General features: G+C 50.6%; 1 protein-coding gene across 8 annotated transcripts in view; it reads left to right on the top strand.

Moving 5' to 3' along the window:
• The window catches only part of PIGG (phosphatidylinositol glycan anchor biosynthesis class G (EMM blood group)), a 43,548-nt gene extending 22,827 nt beyond the window's left edge, over nt 1-20,721 (top strand). For 3 of the 8 annotated variants that reach the window (XM_079154874.1, XM_079154875.1, XM_079154873.1), the window contains 8 exons: nt 1,408-1,620; nt 5,825-6,042; nt 6,377-6,658; nt 7,879-8,306; nt 9,878-10,069; nt 14,268-14,577; nt 17,251-17,414; nt 20,314-20,721. In XM_079154874.1, coding sequence (XP_079011000.1) covers nt 1,408-1,620; nt 5,825-6,042; nt 6,377-6,658; nt 7,879-8,306; nt 9,878-10,069; nt 14,268-14,577; nt 17,251-17,414; nt 20,314-20,563 — 2,057 coding nt within the window. In that variant the 3' untranslated portion in view covers nt 20,564-20,721. Of the gene's footprint in view, nt 1-1,407; nt 1,621-2,476; nt 2,729-5,824; nt 6,043-6,376; nt 6,659-7,558; nt 7,782-7,878; nt 8,307-9,877; nt 10,070-14,267; nt 14,578-17,250; nt 17,415-20,313 lie in introns of those variants that run through there. The other 5 variants (XM_079154876.1, XM_079154877.1, XM_079154878.1 and 2 more) reach the window with 5 other exon arrangements.
• The last annotated feature ends 373 nt before the right edge of the window (nt 20,722-21,094 follow it).

The following is a 21,094-nucleotide window of genomic DNA, read 5'->3' as shown; positions in this document are numbered from 1 at the left end:
GCCCCAGAGCCTGAAGTCCAGTGGGGGAGTTTTGGCTTGTTCTTTTTCAGTCTCTGGAATTTCCTCCTTTCCTTACCTCCTACCCTGTCCACGCTCTCCTCACTATTCTTGATCGGTGCCCCTTCTATCCTCATATCTATTTTAGTTTTTCTGTTGGATCCCCTGCTTAGGAGGACGAGTACGGAAGTGTCTGTCTGGGCCCTGCTTGTGTCCATGAGTGCTTTCCTCAAACAGGAAGTTGACTGCATCAGAAGACCCTCTCCATGCTCCTTTGTTCTGGCCCTGCTCCGAACTCCTCACTCGCCATCTTGCCCTGTCTGCCTAAGCCCTTCTACATCTCCCTCCCAAGGCTAGCAGCTTGCTTGTCCGCACCCAGAGTTGATAGGGTTAGGAGCACACTACTCCCCTGCGCCATCTCCTGGCAGATACACGATCGTAAGAGTATGAGACCTGGGCAGGTCGAGGTGGATCTGTGTTGTGTTTTTGTTTTGTTTTAGCTCACTGTAAAAAAAAAATTACTGGAAGAAAACAATAACCTTGGAGTAGAAAGTTCCTGCTAAGCACAACCCAGAAACCATTGTTGAAGGGTTGGTCAAGATAATAAATTTCACCAAATGAAAATGCACAGCCACAAATTACTGCAATTAAAGTGAAATCTGCACAGGCTTACACTTGAATATCCAAGAGACCAACGCCTTCTTGGGCCATCTGGGTAGACTTCCTAGTGACAGAGGAAGACCTGTAGGCCTATTCACAGCCTCTGAGGTGTGGGGCTGCTGGCTATCATTACAGATGACAGAACTCAACCAGGTTGAATCTCTTCAAGTTTGTGCTGGACAGTGGCAGAGCAGGACCTGAATGAACCCATTGCCTGGCACCACACCCACTGCCCTTGCAAGGAGCTGGCAGTCTAGCTTACTGCTTTTGGGCTTGAAGACCTTGCATTACAGACTTGCTTCTCCAAGTCAAGGGTGGCATCTACTCAGTAGATTCAACCTCATTCTGACCTCCCCAGGAGAAGCAACCTGTTATTGCTCAGGGGTCACTGAGAGGTCTGAACCAGGCTTCTGTCAGGGTTGTGTGGGGCCTAGAAAGAACCCAGAGTGTTCTGAACCTAACAGCCTGGTTCAGTGTTGACTGTTGATGTCATTAAAGTGACCACTCTCAGCCTCTGCTGGACTGTCTGCACCTCCTTGCCCAGCCCTGCTCAGCAGCTCATGCAGTACTGAATTGATTGTTAGTCTCTCCCAGGAAAGTGTCATTCAGTAAATTTATTGACACACAAAGGAAGGATTTAGTCTATGTGAGTCTATAGTAAATGTTTTGAAGAGGTGGGTGATTTGTAGGCGGCAAAATTCAAGAATGAATACCATCTTCCTGTCACTTAGAATGTTCTCTCTCCTTTAGGTGACATCCGACACCCAAAGCGTGTCCAGCAGACTGATTTGGCTGCAACACTGGCAATAGGACTTGGTTTGCCAATTCCTAAAGACAGTGTAGGGAGTCTCTTATTCCCAGTTGTAGAAGGGAAACCAGTGAGGGAGCAACTGAGATTCTTACACCTGAACACAGTGCAGCTCAGCAGGTTGCTGCGGGAGAACGTGCCCTCGTATGAGAAAGGTGAGCTAATTAGCAGTTCTCACAGCCTCTGAGACTGCCATCTGTGCCCTGTGTTCCCGTGTACTCTGTGCTGTGCACTCTAGTTTGTTACCGGCTGCTTCACATCTCACACTCTTGCACCATGCCCCTCCTTCCTGTCCCTCAGAACCTCACCTGTCAGCCTCAGACCCACAGATGCCTAGGTGCAGTTCCTTCATGACTGTATTCAGTCTGCTAATATTCACTGTTCTTCTTAGGAGCCAAGGACCTAAAAAAAAAAAGCACTGGAGATAAAGCACTTCATCTTTAAGCTAGACTGCCAGCTCCTTGCAAGGGCATTGGGTGTGGTGCCAGGCAATGGGTTCATTCAGGCGCAAGGTATCTGTCCTCACAAAACCTTTCAGAAGGAGGGGAGAAAAGTACCATGGTGGATGCTCGATGGCCACCTTGAGAAAGTGAACAGGGAAGGGGGGAGTGCAGGGGTGGGCGCTGGGGACAGGCCTTACCTTCGAGCAGATGCTCAAGAGGGAGCACTGCAGGCTGAAGAGACCAGGCCAGGTCCTGCAGCAGGGACATCAGAGAGAGATGGGGCCTGCTGGACATCCCAGGGCTTTCACTTTTGTTCCGGCGTAGGTGGGGGATGCTTCAGGGTCTTGCACAGCGCCCAAAACCTTGGGCCTGTTTTCCACGGCTCTCAAGGGGAGACGAGTCAGAAGGCAGCTGCGGTGCTCTGGGAAGAGAAGAGGCCCCCAGGGGCAGTGGGATCTGAGAGCAGTGCTTTTACTCGGGATGTTTTAACGGGAGTGAAACAGGATCTGCTGGTGTGCTGAGGTACAAGGTCACAGAAGACCATGCAAGGATGGGCCTTTGTTTTCAGCTTAACAGTGAAAGGGGGCTGCTGCGCCCTGCCGTGGGTGAGACCTTGCCAGGAGCAAGTCTGCAAGGCAGGGCCCTGGGGCTCAGTGACCAGGAAGCCATGAAAAGAGTCATGAGGAGGCAGTGGGCAGCTGTGTCAACTACTGGGAACTGACTACTGACCTGAAAGTGCAGGGTCATCAGGGCCTGCAGACTCGCTCCGCGGGATACTAGGAGGACCTGGTTGGGGCAGTACATTTGAGGGCAACAGAAGGTGAGTGGGCAAGTGGACTGTTGTCTGGGCAGATGTGGGGCTGAGATCAGGTGTTTTGAATTTAGCCAGAGCTACAAAGGGTGTTTATGTGCCAATAGGAATGGTCCCGGGAGGAGCAAAAAAACTTCAATTTAATTTTAAAAAATGGCCCCTGGAGGAGAATGTGCCTCCCTGGGGCCCTCTGTAGATATGTGAGTTTTGTTTTGTTTTGTTGTTTTTAGGGCATTAGAATCATACATAATAATTGGTTCATTTTGACAAAATCACACATGTATGGAACTTGATTTACTCCATTTCAGTCCCTGGTGACCCCTTTCTCCCTCCCCCATTCTGCTGATCTTCCTTTCTCTTAATTATTTGTTTTTGGTTGGCGTTTTCTCCATATACATAAAGGTAGAATTCCCTGTGGTATACTATATACGCACAAGTGTGATTGTGTTAAATTCATTCCCCATTCCCTTCCCTTCTCCCTCCCTCCCAATCTCCCTCTTCTACTCCATTGGTCTCCCCTATATCTTTATGATATCCAATCCCCGTCCCACCTTTTCCCCTTATTCTTATTTCTCTAGCTTTATTCAGCATTTGAGAGAAAACATTTGGCCCCTGATTTCTGAGTCCGGCTTATTTCACTTAGCATAATGTTCTCCAGTTCTTTCTGTTTGCTGGCAATATTGTAATTTTATTCTTTTTGACCAAGTAAGACTTCATTGTATGTATATGCCACATTTTCTTGATCTATTAATCTATTGACTGAGCACCTGGACTGGTTCCATAATTTGGCTTTTGTAAATTGCACTACTATATACATTGATGTGACTGTGTCACTATAGTGTTCTGATTTTAGATCTTTTGGATAAATACCAAAGAGTGGGGTAGCTGGGTCATATGGTGGTTCTATTCCTAGTCCTTTTGAGGAATCTCCATATTGCTTTCCAGAGTGATTGTATGAGTTTGCAGTCCTACCAACAATATATGAGTATACTCCTTTTCCCCATATCCTCACCAGCACTTTTTATTATTTGATCATTGCCATTCTGACTGAAGTGAGGTGAAATCTTAGTGTAGTTTTAATTTGCATTTCCCTGATTGTCAGGGATGTTGAACATTTTTCCATTTTTTGCTGAGTTGTATTCTCAAATGCTTTACTCTGCCACATCCAGGCACATCAAATACCCACTCACCTGACCCCAGATCACCTCTGGAGTCTGGAGGAGGCGCCTTCCATTTGAGGCAGCAAGTGAGCTGATGCTGGCAGGTCTTCCTCTTGGAGGTTGTGGGGAGCTGCCAGCAGATGACAGTGTCAGTGTCACGTGGAGAAGACAGGCCTTGCAAACTGGGGACTGGCTGGGAGCCATGGGCAACAGGGTGGGAGGACCTGCTAAGCCAGCACATAGCCATGAGGTGCCCAGGGAGGAGCTTCACGCAAGTGAGACCTTGGCAGCACACATCTCAGTCTAGACCACCCCAACTGTTACTTTTGGTTGTTTGGTTGTTTGGGGTTTTTCTTCCCCCAAAAAATAGTTTTATTAGCTTGATAGTTTTTCATATTCATTGCTGTTGTTAATATGTACTCTTTCTTCTGCACTATAAAAAACACCAATGAAAGCAAAAGAGACAATGGAAAGGTTTTTCACCTACTTCAGAAATATCAGGGTAGGAGAAGTGGAGAGCCAGTGAGTAGGGGAAGAGAGGAGCCTGCCAGATAAACCCAGGACAACCTCTGGAATGAGGAAATACCCCTGGGGTCCTGCATCCCCAAGAGACCTGTGTCCACACTGTCAGTACGTGTGCTGACACAGAAAGTGCAGCTCTCGGGGAGGCCTGTGCAACACCCCACCCTGCCCTTGGGCAGTCTTCCCATTCTTGTGGGACTGCGTGTCCTTGCTTCCAGACCTTTGCACATGACTGGGATCCTTGACTTTCAGCTTGCAAGTCACAGTCTTTTTCCACCCCACTTACCCCTGAGTTTCTCTGACTCTCTTAGAGGAAGTGGTGGCCCACTTCAGGGTGGGAGGTGCAGCATCCTATTGTCAGCTTTGGAATTTCACCCTCAGTTCAGGCTCCACTCCCACTGTTCTGTGAGTGGCGGGTGATTTGCCCTCCATCTTAGCTCCCACCTCTGGAAAACAGGTCTGACACTCCCAGGTCACTGCTGTGGAAAACAAGGAGTAAGTTGCTTAGCATGGTGCTGGCCGTTGCCTCTTCCAGGTCACATCCACCAGCTCTCACAGGTTGGCCTGCAGGCCTTGAGGTTCCCATCCAGGACTTGTGCCGCATACTCTAGTGCCTGCAAGGGTTCGGTGGCCGTTGCTGGGCAAGGCTCAGGGCGTACTCACAGAATCCCTGGAGCTCAGTGTCTGCTGGGGGATGCTGCTGATAGACACCATGAAGACTGCCCTCCAGTGGCTCTTGTGGAGCATGAAGCACATTTTAAACACTAGGGAGACTCAGAGAGGAAGTTCTTGGTTTACAGACCCATCTGGTCACTAGTAAGTATGATCCAGCAAAGACTGAGCCCAGCCAGCTCTAGAAAGGGTCCGTGTTGACTTCAACCTCTGGCAGCCGTGAGGCTGGGCTCCTCTGGGAGTTGGCATTCCACGTAGGCTATACCACTGGCCATCTTGAACAGAAACTGGCTGGGGAATTTCGTGCTTTCGCAGAGAGGACTGAAGAAGGGAAGTTAAGGCGTCAGTGGTGCTAGCACAAGGGCAGAGGGCAAACCTTTGCAGGGGAGATGGGTAGGGTCTCCACACACTGCCAGGACAAGCATTCTGCAAAACTAGGTCCTGTTGGAAATGCTCTTCAGGGTACTTTTTATACTGCACAAGAGGAGTGGAAAGAGACAACAGGCAGGAAGAGATAAGGCAGGTGAGAGGTGAAGAAGCAGCAGATGTTACTGTCACTATGTGTGCTGATGACCCAGGCCTGGCAGTGCTGGTGATACACTTCCTCAGCTTTTTGTTTTACTGAAGTGTCTCCAGCCCATCCTCCAAAGGGACAGAGAGGTATCAGTTCTAAAAATGTGCCAAGAATAACCAGATACTCTGGAATTGTGTCTGTTCTGACATGTGTGTGATCTTTTGGTCCTCTTGTTAGATCCCGGATTTGAGCAGTTTAAAATGGCAGAAAGGTTGCACGGGAACTGGGTCAAACTGTACTTGGAGGAAAGCCGTTCAGACGTCCTGCTCAGCCTGGGGACCAAGGTGCTCAGGCAGTACCTGGGCGCACTGAAGACCCTGAGTCTGTCCTTGAGCACACAGGTGGCCCAGTACGACAGCTACTCGATGGCAGTGGGGACTGTCGTGGTTTTGGAGGTATGGATGCTCGTGGAGCCATGGCTGAGGTGCTAAATTTCTTTGGTTATTTAACCAAAATAGGACAGTTCATAATGTATTTAATAAGGTTGTTCCTAAACAAGGAAAATATGAATTTCCTTAGCCCTTTTGTTTCATGACCTGACTTGTACACAAAGCAGTGCCTGTGTTAGCATTGCCACAGGAGGTAAAATAAAAAATCAAGGCGGCAGTTTTGGCAGGCGGTTAAAAGTAATCCTTCACTGGGCCTCTTCTGTCCTTTCTGTGTAGCAGCTGACGAGGTCAGAGGGGACACTGGCCGGCCACAGAAACCACTGGTGTTTTTCTGTTGCAGGTTCTCACCCTGCTTCTCCTCAGCACCCCACAGGCGCTGTGCAGAAGGGCTGATCTGGAAGTTCCTATGCGGTCTCCCGTGTTTTCCCTGCTCTTTTATTTGGTAGTCCTTGTTCTTTCGGCCATTCACGTCATTGTGTGCACCTCAACCACGAGCTCCTGCTACCTCTGCAGCCTCCCATGGCTGGTGGCAGGTGGGCTGATGGTTCTGGTTTCTGCGCTGCTCTGTGCAATTGTCTCCACTCTCACCAGGACACTCATCGAGGGCACTCTTCTGAGGAAGGTAGGTTGCATCCACGTGGGGTGACTTGTAGGCTTTCGTTATGTCAGCCAGTCTTCAGTCATCAGACGTTGTATAAACACCTTGCATGGTTCTGGCAGTTCCCTGGGATGGCCGCATATCAAAGGGTTCAATTTGGAAGGACCTTAACAGCCATCCCAGGCCTCTGGCATCTTGACTGCCAGGTTATGGTTGTGGTCAGGTCCCAGACATTTATTCTTGGTTGGAAAGAGGGTTTCTGGACTAGGGCAGAGGTGGAAGCAGGACTGCTGTGCAAGGATGGGGAGCATGAGATTCTGAGTGGTGGGAGGCCTTTGCCCTGTAGTGAGGGACAGTTCCTGGTGGACACACAGGAGGCCCATGGCCCTGCTCATTTGCTCAGCCTCGCCAAGTGCAGTTTCCTTACCAAGGCTGACATTTCCCTCTGAAATTTTTAGTGTCTGGTTTGCCACCTTCGTTTGTGAGCTCAGTGGTGGTGGCAGAGAATAAGAATGGACTGTTGTAATTGGGTCCACAGTGCCCTGTGCAGTGACTCCAGCCCCAGCCCATGTAGCTGCCGTCCCTCCTTGTGGGGATCTCAGAGGCCCTCTGCTGTTCGGGGCCAAGGCATTCGTGGGTCCCTAGGGCCCAATAGTCATCATCCGTAGCTGCATCTCTAGGATCTGCCTGGGCTTGTGGTCACTCTCCCTGCGTACTCCACTACACACCAGCAGTGGTTTCAGAAGAATGTGAAGAGTTGCACCCCCACCTTGAGCTGGCTTTGGCCAGCCTGCTTAATGAATAGTACTGTATGCTGCCCTTGTCATCTTAACAGAAATCATTGTAGTGAGAATCATGGAGTTCTGGAAATTCATGGAGAAATTAAATGTCTGGATTGAGGAATTCGATCCTTTGGTTTTGAAGAGCAGGAACTGGCACGGAAGAGGGAGTGGGGGCTGGGTCAGGAGCCACTGACTCCAGGCTCCATCACTGCCCAGAAGGCCCAGCTGCTTTCAGCCTCTGCCACTCAGCTTACAACCTGCAGTCCAGGATGAGGACAGCTGTCCAGCCATGCAGTGTCCATGTCCCAGGAGCAGGGGAGGGGTCTTCCAGAATGAGCAGCAGGCCCTGGGCTGAGGAGCAACAGGTATCTGAGTGAGTGGGTGTGAGTGAGGATCCTAACACATGCAGGGAGGCGCCTGTCATTTTCAGATTACTACTCACGATGCATTTCCTCCTCACAGAAGGCAGCTTTCCCCAGCTTTTCCAGGTGGTCAGAGATGGACCTCCTCCTGCTGCTGGGGACGGCAGGCCATGTCCTGAGCCTGGGCGCCAGCAGCTTTGTGGAAGAGGAGCATCAAACTTGGTACTTCCTCGTCAATACCCTGTGCTTGGCTCTGAGCCAAGAAACCTGCAGGATCTGCTTTCCGGGAGGTGACGGCAAGCCTCAGCAGCATGCCCACGTGCTGCAGGACAGAGCAGCCTACAAAGCCCCCATGCTGCACAGAGCAGACCATGCTTCCCCGCCCTCAGAAGCACTTGGGGGCCCTGCACAGTGGGCTGTGCTGGTGAGCCCCTGGCTGGTGCTGGCCTGCTGCCGACTGCTGAGGTCCCTGAACCAGACAGGGGTGCAGGGAGCCCACAGGCCTGACCTTGGCCTCTGGCTCACCAGGTGAGCATGAGCCCCAGCCGTGGACTGGACACTCTATAGTTGAATGGTCACACACTAGGTCTTCAATATTTAGGCCTGTTTTATCCTACAAATAAGATAATATAAGAACTTTAAAGAAATGATGAAACATAACTGAGGAACCAGTGGAAAGCTGGCTGGATAGGTTTGTTGGTACTAAATCACAATAAGTGTTTATGATTGAGACCCTGAGTTGCAGAGTGACTGCTCCTAAGATGTGGCTCTAGGTTGAGCTCATGGTGGCTGAGCAGCAAGGATGAGGTCAGGTGGGCAGGGGACCGGGGCCTTTCTTCAGCTCTGCTCTTTGTAGCTCCTTCCTCCTCCTGTCGTCCCTCGTTCTCCATCTGGAAGGATGGAGCATGTGGCGATGGTCAGCACTGTGACCTCTCACCATGGCTTGGAGCACAGGAGGAAGTGAACTGTAGCAGACAGGAGCATCTGAAGTAAGGATGGGAAACAGGCAGAAGTCAAGGCAGCTGTTGTCCCTGGGGAGCTGAAATGGACACGAATGGCAAAAGGAGTGTGTTTGTGAGAGGAGCAGATGCGCCGCCTGCTCACTGCTTGTGACTCAGAACTGCAGCACACAGCAGCACTGCTCCCCTGGGGCCCATAGCACAGGAGCCAGCATGGTGAGCACAGTGGGCTGGAGGACCCTGGCCCCACACGGTCTCTTGTGGGGATTCCCAAGTGCTGAGTCAGCAAACCGTGTGTCCCAGAGCAGCCCTGGCAGAGAAGGGCAGCAGGTCCCCACGTTGAAGATAAGGGAGCAGGGCTAGAGAGAGGCCAGGCCACTCGGCCTGGCTGTGAACCCCGGCAGAGCACAATGACACCCCTCCCCACTTCATGTTTTCTTGGGGAATTGAAGCATTGGATTTCCCAGCATTGCTGGCATGCTGCTGGCCTGTCATCTCAGGATGGACATGTGTTCCTAAGATGTCCTTTTGCTGCCCGACCGTTCCTGTCGGTGGTAAAGAGGCAGCTGCAGCCCTCTTGGAAAGGCCCTCTGCCTTCACAGTTCGAACCAGGCAACCCTCCAGACAAGGTCCTCAGTGCTGACCACCCTCCTGCCTGACGCTGCCACATCGCTCCTCAGTTTTCTCAGGTCTTTTCTTCTAAGGTGTGTGCCTTAGAAGAACGTTGCTCATCCATTTTACCACTGCTGCCCCTCTGAGCTGTGTGAGCATGAGCTGCATCCCAGTGCTCCTGTGCATGGCCAGCTTTGCCCCTTCCTCCTCACCCAGGAGACCGGGGGGTGGCAGCCTGTGAGCTCATCTGTGTGAGTAAGCAGCATAGGCCAGGAGAGGAGGGTCCAGGAGACTGGAACTGTGTGCACCTCTGTCCAGGCCCCGAGTGAGGGGAAGTGAGACTTCAGCTTGGCAGTCTCATTTGTCACATTTGAAGAACCTTTATTTGAATGTAAACAACTAGCCTTTTTTTTCTTCATCAGGAAAATCAGCTGTTTTTTGTAGGTATCATTACTATGAGACCCTCAGTGCAGACTCAGGTCACCAGTTCCTTTTGGTAATGATTCTGGCATTTCTGTCTCGTTTCAGTTCTGACCATAAGGTGGAGCTCTCTGGCCTGGCCGCTCTCTCTCTGCTCATGATCTTCCTCTTGGTTCAGAGAGGGTGCTCCCTCGTGTCCAGAGCAGCCCTGGCACTTGGGCTGCTGGGTGTCTTCTGCTACAGGGCAGCCATTGGGAATGTGCTGTTTCCATGGCAACCAGGCAACAAAGGCTTTTCAAAGTAAGTGCCCTGGACATGCAAGGACTTGATCTTAGAAGTGTCTTCATATTTTATGTCCTAAAAAATGCCATGCCAATCCCACAACACTGGAGCTTGGTTTTTGTGAATGGTGATTTCATCAACAGCTACTAGAGCTTTACCAAACCTTAATGAACCCCTCTGTTAGCTCTTTTAGGAGAGAGACAGATAACTTGGAAATAAGGTGGTCATTGAGATTTATTTTTTAAGTTAAAAAGGTAAACCTCCAGGGATGTCCTAGGACCAGCAGATGAGGAGGGGGCTGATGTGCACGTCGATGGTAACTGCCAGGATGTGATCATGCTCAAGTAGAGATGAGCTGTAGGACAAGGGGGTAATAGCAAGTGTGCTCCCCAGCAGGTGGGAAAAGAAACAGAGAGCCCTGTACCTTACAGCATGCCAGGAGCTCGTGCTGTGCCCACCAGCAACGCTCAGTCACAGCTGTTTCTGCCCACCAGTGGCCACTCTTCTGCCTGGGGATGTGGTGCGCCCACTCCTGAGGGGTGGCCAGCACAACTGTCCCACTGACAGGCAGTTTTTCTTCTTAAGTGGATCTTGAGGCACAGGCAGAGGGCAGGAAGAATGGAAAGGCAGACGTGCCCCTGAGGCATCCGTACAGCTGGAAGAGTCAAGGACAAGGCAGCTGTCTGACAAGAGCAGGGACCCTCAGGGCTCTGTTGAAGCTCACAGTGGGACCATACAGGTGTCAGCATGACGCTGTGGAGCAGCAGTCTGTGAAACTGTCATATGACCCCAACAAGTGTGTTTCACTTGTCATATTTTTATAAAAGACTGAAATAAAATATTAGTGATTATATTGCGGACCTGAGATCATAGGTGGATTATGGTCTTCCTTTTTAGTTATTGTTGAACCTTACTGTGTGTCTAGAATTCACAAGAATCGCTTCTCTGATTAAGCCAAAGGTTCAGCTCTGAGCTGGGTCATGGCCAGGCTGTGCAGGTGGCTGCAAGGCTCAGGGGGCATTCCAGAAGCATGTGCCAACAGGTGTGCTGGTGGGGGGCAGCAGAATGGCGGGGTCCTCTGCCTCAATGGCTGGGGAGGTCAGGTGCTGGGGCGTTCCATGGGGACACCTCGAAGGCTGTTGTCTTCCCAGTCTGAGATTAGGCAGATTTCCAGGTTGAACACTACATTTGGGGCATTTGTTGGATCGTACAGTGCAGTATGTGAATGAGTTCCTCATTTCCTCTCAGGTCTGTGCATCTGGTCTCAGCATCTGTCACCTCAAGGTTTTGACTGCCTCACCTTGTCTTACCTGCTTTCTGCAGCATTTTCTTTGCTGGTGTCCAGAACATAGCCAGTGTGCCTTTTCTTTTCTTTCCGTGTGCTTGGTTTCCTTCCTGTAAAATGCTTCCATCCCTGTCCCCATCTATCCTGCTTCTGAATATTCCTGTTCCAGATCTGTTGTGGCTCTAGATTCATCCAGTATTCTCAGATCCTTTGCCTTTGGTCCCTCACTCTCTTCTCCACTCAGAAGGCAGACTTGGCTGGAGGGTGCGTAAGCAGGGTAGCTCCAGGGCGAGGAGGACCCTGGGAGAGTCTGGTGATGCCCTTCCTCCTGCTCACCACCAGCTACTCTGTCATCCTCTTCTCAGACAGGCCCTCATCTTTTCCCTCTTTTTCTCTGAAACTTCTGCAGTGGTTCTTACCTCAGAACCCACCTGGGCTGTTCTGCACTCCGTCTCGGCACATACCTGGCCTGGGCATGGCAGGACACCTAACCCCAGCTCCCCAGCCGGGGCCATGCACCGAGCACATGGCACACAGTGCCCACACTGTTTTGGATTAAGTGGATCAAATTTAAAAAGGAGGTTTTTTTCTGTACACTTTTGCTTTTTTATTTTGAATTTCAATAAGTAATATGCACTCGATGCACTGTACTTCCAGTGACCAATGAAAAAAATTACTTTGTTTTGCTTCCAAAGACATGTATTGTTTTCTCTTTCTTCACTTTCAGATAGAAACTTTACTAGAAAATAAAATATAGTCTCTCAGTAACCTGTTGAAATTAGAACAAATTTTTCTAATACGATGCATTTTTTTTTTATTCATTATACACAAATGGGGTACAACTTTTGTTTTCCTGGTTGTACACGAGGTAGAGTCACACCATTTGCATAATCATACATGTATATAGGGTAATGATGTTTGTCTCATTCTATTATTTTTCCTTCCCCCACCCTCTCCCCACCCCTCATTTTCCTCTATAGAATTCATCCTTCCTCCATTCTTGCCTCCCCCTCACCCCCCCCCTCCCCGTTATCAGAGAAATTGTTCGGCCTTTGGTTTGTGGGAGTGGCTTATTTCACCTAGCATGATATTCTCCAGCTCCATTCATTTTCCTGCAAATGCCATAATTTTATTCTTTATGACTGAATAATATTCCATTGTGTATATATACCACAGTTTCTTTATCCATTCACCTATTGAAGGGCATCTAGGTTGGTTCCACAGTCTGGCAATTGTAAATTGAGCTGCTATGAACATTGATGTGGCTGTATCTCTGTAGTATGCTGATTTCAAGTCCTTTGGGTGTAGGCCAAGGAGGCCTTTGGGTGTAGGATAGCTGGGTCAAATGGTGTTTCCATTCCAAGCTTTCTGAGGAATTTTCACACTGCTTTCCAGAGTGGCTGCACCAATTTGCTACTTTATGTGCTCTCTGTTGCTGATTGCTAGGACAGGCATGCGAGGTGTGGATGCTGCTCTGTTCTGTCCACAAATGGCAGAACTGAGTGTCAAACAACAGAGCAAGAGCTGCAGAGCCAGGACTGAGTGGCTTTGACCACAGCACATTGTCCATGTGTGTACACAGCACATTGTCAGTGTATGAGTGTACCTTTTTCCCCACATCCTTACGAACACCTATTGTTGCTTGTATTCTTGAAAAAATATGAACACTTCACGAATTTGCATGTCATCCTTGTTCAGGGCCATGCTAATCTTGTCTGTATTGTTCCAATTTTAGTATATGTGCTGCTGAAGCAAGCACTATTTAAATAAACCTTTCTAAGAAAACCCAACCTAGGAACTCATTTTTCAAAACTGATATATTATTATGTTGATGTTCACTTAAAATTTACTTAGTTAGCATTATTTAAAATGATCAGTTTTTGTAGTTTATATAAAATATTTCATTTTCAAAATCTATTTAATGTATTGTGCTTTAGGAATATATGTATCAGAGACATGGTGGCACATGCCTTTACTCCCAGCAACTCAGGAGGCTGAGGCAGGAGGGTCACAAATTCAAGGCCAGCCTGGGCAACTTAATGAGACCCCATCTCAAATTAAAAAATAAAAAAGAGCTATGATATATATAACTCAGTGATAAAGCATCCCTAGCTTCCATTCCCAGTTCCACAAAACAAAGTAATACATGTTTCATAAGATGAAGTTTTTGAGCATGGCATCATAAATTGTATCCTTCACAGACTTAAATGAAGCTCTAAAACACTTACTTCATCAAGGCACTTAATATTTATTAAGCATTTACTATTTGCCAAACACTTTATGTGCTCTCTGTTGCTGATTGCTAGGACAGGCATGCGAGGTGTGGATGCTGCTCTGTTCTGTCCACAAATGGCAGAATAGAGTGTCAAACAACAGAGCAAGAGCTGCAGAGCCAGGACTGATTGGCTTTCACCACAGCACATTGTCCATGTGTGTATACATAAATGTGCAGATCTCTTTCATATCTGCCCTACAGTGAACACACTCAGTCGCACACTTGGTGTTTGTGAATTCAGAGATGTTCTGACAGCTGAGCTAGCAGAGGGGATTTCAGCTAATGGTACAAAGCAGGTGGGGGACTTTTCTGGCATGCTGCAAGGGTGTGACTATGGTCTTGCAACCAGGTGGTCCTTGGCCCACATGAGCAAGACTTGCCCAACTCCACGAGGAAGGCACACAGCAGCTGCCCTGTAGGCAGCTGTGTGAAGGGGGACCCCTTTCCATGAGGGTGCCACAGCCCCTTAGCTGGCTGGGCACATGAGGCACTCCCCAGTTGCAGGGGACCCCCTTCTGTGAGGGTGCCACAGCCCCTGGCTAGCTGGCAGGCACATCGAGGCACTCTGTAGTTAGATGTGCTTCTCATGAGAAAATGTGTACTTGGATTTTCCTGGCTGCTGTGAATGAATTAACTTGTTTTGCTTTTTTTTTTAGGGGTATCATCGAAGCTCGTTTTGTTTATGTCTTTGTCCTTGGCATTCTGTTCACGGGCACCAAAGACTTGCTTAAATCCCAGGTCATTGCTGCAGACTTCAAGATCAAGATTGTAGGTTTGTGGGAGATCTATAGTGGATTAGTTCTTCTGGCAGCATTGCTCTTGAGACCACATAATCTTCCAGTGCTAGCATTTAGTCTCTTGATTCAGACTGTAATGACTAAATTCATCTGGAAGCCCCTGAGACACGAGGCGGCTGAGATTACTGTAATGCATTATTGGTTCGGTCAAGCATTCTTCTATTTTCAGGTAGGTTTTTGTTATTTTCTGGGTAGAAGACTATTAACTTTGAATGTTATTTAATCTTTTAGTTTTCTTTGAGAAAATTTTACAAGTTGGAAAGTGATGTTTATTCAGTGAAAGAACTGTTGGTATGCATGATGAATCTCATGTATTTTTTTAAGAGTAGACTCCAGCTCCCAGGTGTGACCACATGGCAGTAAGACAAGATTGCTGCTTTGCAGGGTTAGGGGGTCACTTAGCACTGATGTCTATTAGGCAAGACTGCCCTTCACTGGCTTCAGCATGTAGTCACTGGGCTTCCTCATTCCTTTTCCCTTGGGGTCAGAGCTGTCCACCCTGGGGTCTGGAGGATGGTCAGGGCTCTCTCCAGGGTCCTAAGACCCATCAGCAGTAGGCCACGCCCACTTTGGGTATACAAGGATAGGATGACTCCTGGACAGGGGGCAAGCCTGGGAGGGATCAGTTCCCCCGCCTCCTGGGATCCCGAGAGTGGGTATAGCTCACCACGTTCCCTCTAGCTCAGCTCCCTGGCTGAGTCACTGATCATCTGTGGGACAGCTCTCTGTCTCCTCTATCTGCACCAACCTCTCACCTTCATGTATGGAACAGTCCATACATGGACAGAGGCTTGTCTGGCTTGTGTCCTAGCAGGTCAGCCTCTTCCCCAGTCTCCTCTGCTATTGGTTTCCTGTGTCCCCAGCATTACCCGTGGAGCAACCCACAGCTGTGGTTTGTCTCTATTTTTTACCTTGAAGTCCAAGGGTAGTAGGTGAAATTAGAGAAATATCTTAAGTCCTTGAGTAGCATGACCAGTTGGAGATCATCAAGCTATAGAGTTGCCTGGCCTCCCAACTGTCTCAGCCCATGATCACTCTGTATGCCAGCTGAGCTTCCCCACCATGGACTCTGCACCTGTGGAGGGCAGGGGCGTTTGAGTGCCAGCATGGGGGTCCTTAACAGAATGCAGACAGCCACAGGCACAGATGCTGGTGTCCAGCACTTCCCACCAGGTGACCCTCTGCAAGCCCCTGCTTCACTTGAGTTTCCTTATCTGTAAGCTGGGGACAGCACATAGTGCCCTTCTCCCGGGCCGTCACACAGCCAGGAGCATGGTCGAACCTGGCCCTCGTGCGGAGGGTTTCGACGTTGGGTGAAGAGACGGCATCTGGAGCATGCTTTGCTTCCAGGTTGACCCAGCTTTTGCAGTATGGCAGGAGGCAGCGTGGGGCAGCAGGCAGTGCCCTCTGTGCTCTGCAGACTGTGCCACTGGTGTTTCTTTAGCAGGTATCCTCAATGCTGGCCTACAGGCCTCACACAGACAGGCCAGAGCAGGCCCTGGCCACCCTCCCGCTCTCTTGTCCTTCTGCCCTCTGCCCTCCCTTCTCTCCCTGTCCTTCAGGTTGAGTCTCCTGCCCTTCACTGTGAGGTTTCCTGGGAGAAGAGTCAGAGGCCTTGCTGCCCCTGCATCCTTCCCTCAGCCCTGTGTTTCCTCGACAGCATGGGGATGGGAACATGGGTGCCCGCTTGCGCCAAGTCCCTAGTCTCTGCTTCAGCATGGTTGAGGGTAATGAGTTTATGCAAGTTGAGCCTCAGCATGTGCTGCCTCGCTGCTGAACCACGGTGTCAGCCCTTCTGCAGACTGATGCTGTTTGGGGGCTGCCGTCAGTCTCCTAGAGCCAGACCCACGCCTGTCCTCACCAGGCCTCCTGACCCTCGTCCTGCCTCCTTCTTTCCCATGGAAGGGCCCCCCACTAGAAGTCAGGGAACAGCTCACTGTGAGTAGAGCTTCAGGGAAAGCCGTGCAGTGGCTGCCATGGCAGGTGTGGCCTCAGGCAAGAGAGCAGGGAGTGAGCAGCACACATCTCTGCCACAGGTGTCCCTAGAACCACACCTGCCAAGAGATGAGGGAGTGGGTTTGGAACACCAGCCAGGCCTGAGCCTTGACTGGGCCTTGTGGACATGTGTGTACCACAGACCATATGCTTCCTCAGCATCTGAGGAGGGTCCACATGACACAGAGTTGGCAGATCATCACCAACGGCAGACAGATCGTAAAGAAGCAGAATCTTGGCAGATCCATTTCTTGATCCAAAATCCCGCCACACACATGCAGGATGAGCTGTGGGTGTTGTCCCCCATGTTCCATAGCTCGTGACCCGCCAGGGCTGTAACCAGACAGAATATGGGTGGCAGAGAAGCCATCCTCAGTGGCAGATTGTCCCCTCACAGCAGCTGGCCCACTTTGCCATATGGCTCAGCAATGTCCATCAGGACCCACTGTATAGACAGCACTTGACCTCCAGCCCAGTGTCCCCTCAGCCACGCTGGGCAGCTGTACCTACCAGGGCCACATGTAGTACCCTCAGAAGGTACAGAATGTCTTGAGGTTAGCCCATGGATCTGGACAGAAGTGTAAGCTTTCTGCAGCAGCCAGCAGATTGGCCTGTTCGTTTCTGTATCAGTCACTCCACTTCCTTCTCCTGGGCCTGTGTGATGTGGCAGGCAGACAGACAGATGGCCTGGACCAGCCCAGTGACCTGAAGGAGTAGCAGGCAGTTGGCTCCTCTGACCACGTGTCCACACTGGCATGCTTCTCTGAGCTGTGTGTGTTTCACATTAACGTAGCAGTGGTTGGTGTCTGTGTTGCTAAACCAGTGTCAGCCCTTTTCTGTGTTCCAGGGCAACTCCAACAACATCGCCACCATTGACATCTCAGCAGGCTTTGTGGGCTTAGATACCTATATGGAAATTCCAGCCACGTTCCTGACAGTGTTTGGGACATATGCGGGACCTGTGCTGTGGGCCAGCCACTTGGTACACTTCCTAAGCTCTGAAGCAAGCAGGTGAGGTGCCTTCTCTGTCTTCTAGCATAAATCTAATGGCAGATTGCCTGTTTTTAAGAGTGAAACTTATTCTAGATAAGGGTGTCAGAACCCCAAGAACTAGATAGTCTTTTCACAGATTTTCTTTTCCTTAAATAAGAAGCATAGTTCGTAGCTCAAAGGCCTGGTGAGTCTGAGGCTCTGTGGGCAGCTTCAAGTCTCCCAGTTCAAACCACATAGTGGAAATTTCTCTCCTGCTTGTTGGTTGTAGGAGGGGAGCTAGTTCTTCCCCTTGGGGGCAGAAAGACAAGAAACACTTGCTCTTGGTTTCCAGAAGCCCTGCCGCAAGGAAGGGGCCCCAGAAGGGGCTGCCACCCATTCACAGAGGGCTGAAACCAAGCAGGGAGAGTTCAGAGACAAGTGCACACCAGCCAGGCCTTCCGCCTAACCAGGCCCAGCTCACCTGGCCTCCCCTCCTGGGCAGTTTGCACACATGTGCCTTCTGCCTGCCCAGCATGCCCTCACCCTTGCCTGCCTATTCTCTCCACTGCAGCCCCACCTCCTCAAGAATCTGCTCTTCCTTACCCGTTGGCTGTTGTGTAATTCCTCCTTGAAAGGACGCTCCCTGAACCTGGCCTTCACTAGCTTGTTTGTCAGGCAGCCTCAGTGCTGGGCAGCCCACCTGACAGCCATCCACAGCAGTACATGGGCCACTCAATTCTGAGTCCTCCGGGGTGGCCTAAGGGCTGCCCGTAAAAATTTTAGACTTGTCTGTGCCTGGTCTTCCCATCCGTAGAAAGGCGGTTACTCAGGGCAGGGGAGGGGGCATGGCATCACTGGGAAGTGCCCCCAGCCCTGGTCTGCAGATGCACAGCCTGCCCCAGCTGCAGCCCTGGTCCTGGAAGCCTGTCCACTTGCTGACCAGCTGAGCCACACAGCCAGCCACTCTGCACCTGCCTCCCACACACTCTGGGGGACACACCAGGTCGGCCAGAGCCTCACAGCCATCCCCACTGCAACCAGCGGCCCCATCCCTGGTAGCTGTGACCCTCACATGTTCCTGCCAGTCCTGCCGGTGGGGCTTCCCATTACCCACTGTCACTCTCCCTTGGCCGTGTTTGGAAGAGTGACTCTGGCAGCAGCCGACCCTCAGGAGGTTCCCTACAGGTTCCACGTCCCTGTCTCTACCCACAGTATCTGTGGGTCTGCTTTGTCCTCTGGCTTTGATGTGTGGCCACCTTCATGGGTGTGTCATCTGGTCCACCGCAGGTTCTCTTCCTTCCTCAACCCCAGAGCCACTCCAAGATCCCCAAGTTTGTGTGCCTGGCCCAAACTCCCCCTAGGCTCCAGCCCTGAATATCTAACCTCCTTTCAGCTTCCCCATGGAGGTGTCCTGCAGGCCCAGGGTTGTGCTCATTGGCTTGCTCAGCCTGTTTGCATTAGGGCATCAGTGTCAGCCACAAGAGGCCTTGGCTGGACTTGAAACCAGAGAGCCCTGAGATGGCCTCAGCCATAGAGAGAGCTTCCCATCCCAGGCTCCTGGTGTACTTTAGTGTGCTTGAGAGCCAAGTGCCTTCTAGCCAGCTGACTTGCTGCCTTTTGAAGGTGAGAACTTCATCTCCAGCCAGACCCTGACTTCCTGCAGACAAGGGATGCCTAAAATAATCACCTGTGCTCAGGGCAGTGTGTGAACAGACCTCAGAGTGAAGCTCGCCCAACCCACCATCAGGGCCAAAAGCCAGGCTCTGTGGGCAGAGCTCCCACTTATGAGCCTGGAACTCACCTCTGCCACTGTCTAGGATGCTGTGTGGGTGGGTTGGAGACAGGCTGCAAGTGGGTGCTGGAATTTTTTGCTAAACATCAAGAGGGCCAGGAGTTGTGCGGTGTGCCCACCTCTGCCTGCAGGGACTGGCACATGACTGAGCACACCTTGGGTGGAACCCAGATGTGCAGCTCCTGGGGGCACGGCTCATCCTCCATCTGCCCGCAGGCCTTCTGTGAAGAGCAGCAGCCTTAGAGCCTCGGAGCTGATGACTGACATGCACAGCAGGCACATCTGTGTTTGGGAGAAGAGACAGCATTTTCTAAAAGTGTAAATCGATTTGGTGGCTTTGTCCCAGTGAAGTAAGAAAGCTGTAAGCCAATATAACTGGTACACAGAGAAGTGCTTCCAACAGGTCACAGCTGCATCCAGGTGCTCCCCCAGCACAGGTGTCCCGTGCCAGGCAACAGGAGAGTAGTAAGACACTGGTTACCATGGGATGACTGAGCCGTGGCTTCTGAAGGGACCATGTTTAGAACTGTTCAGCTGGAGTGCAAGGCAGGGCAGGGCTGCATGGCAGCCTGCTTTACATGCACCCTTGGGTAGGAAGGAAGCTGTGGTTAGCCCTGTACACTCCCCAGAGGGACAGCCAGAGCCCACATACCATGAAGCTTGTGGTGAGTATGCACCTCTTAGAGGTGGTGGGGCCATCTTCCAGGTTGTGACAAGGCAGCCCCTGTGGGGACCAGCAGTGCAGGCAAGGGACCCTCACCCCAGAGCCACAGTTGGGGGCGGTGAGGGGACATGAACTGACCACAGTGCAAAGGCCACAGACAACTAGGTGTGTTCTCCGCATGTCAGACCACACCAGGCCTGAAGTGGGTCAGAGTCGCTGCCCACCCAGACAACCCGTCCAGCTTCCTCGGGGGCAGGTCCTGAGTGGCAAGGAGGGTCTGCAAGCAGCCAAGCCTTTCTGAGAGGTAGAGGCACAGCCCTCCCCACCCTCTTGCCTTCTCAGATCTGGTTGCTGGTGACCCCATGTTCAGCGGGTGCATCTTCAAGAAACCAGCATAGGGCCTGGGAACAGGTGAGCACAGGACACAGCACTCTCCAGTCCCAAGGCAGGGGCAGGAGCTAACCCGCTTCTCTTATTGACAGTGGTCCTGCATTGAGCCAGGCTTGCTTCTGCTATGCGCTGATTTGTTCCGTGCCAGTCGCCACATACCTCATCCTGGTGACGTCCCTGCGCTACCACTTATTCATATGGAGTGTGTTTTCTCCAAAGCTCCTCTATGAGGGCATGCATCTGCTCATCACAGCAGCCCTCTGCGCACTCTTCACGGCCGCAGATCAGCACAGCCGTACAAGACCTTCAGAGAGGTGGACACTGGGAACAGACGGCTCTTGAAGTCTGCTGTCTGCCTTGTGGGTTTGAGTACTAAAGTGTCTGTTAGATGCAAGATCCATCTAAAAGAAGATGTGAACCCACCAAGATGGTAACCAGGTTCAGCTGTACTTGAAATTAGATTAGGGAGTAAGTAGTTTAATAAAAGTGACTTTAAAATACTTCAGTATGTACTGTGTTTTCCCTGTTGACAATCACTCCAGAAACTCGTGCACTTGTAAGTTCCTCTGATAAGTTACATAGATGTGTGTTCACACTGATGAACAAAGGTTCTGGGGTGCACTGAGAGTGCCCAGAGTACTGTCCAGGGGGTCACCTGCTCCAGGAGGCACAGACATCTGGGGCCCTTGGCTTATGTGGGAGGACTCCATCACTACTGATGGCATTTGAACTGACATTCATTCACAGAATTTGTTACAACATTAAATCTTTGCCTAATTAAAGACAAGAAGAGATGCTATTGTTAAATATCTAAAGTATTCTAAAAGAATTGAGTATAACATTTTCAAGAAAAATAATTATATTTTCCAAAAT

This window comes from Sciurus vulgaris (assembly GCF_902686455.1).
Source record: "Sciurus vulgaris genome assembly, chromosome: 9".
Classification (NCBI taxonomy): domain Eukaryota; kingdom Metazoa; phylum Chordata; class Mammalia; order Rodentia; family Sciuridae; genus Sciurus; species Sciurus vulgaris.
Note: the sequence above shows the minus strand (reverse complement) of the source record. Positions and strands in the feature narration are given on the sequence as shown.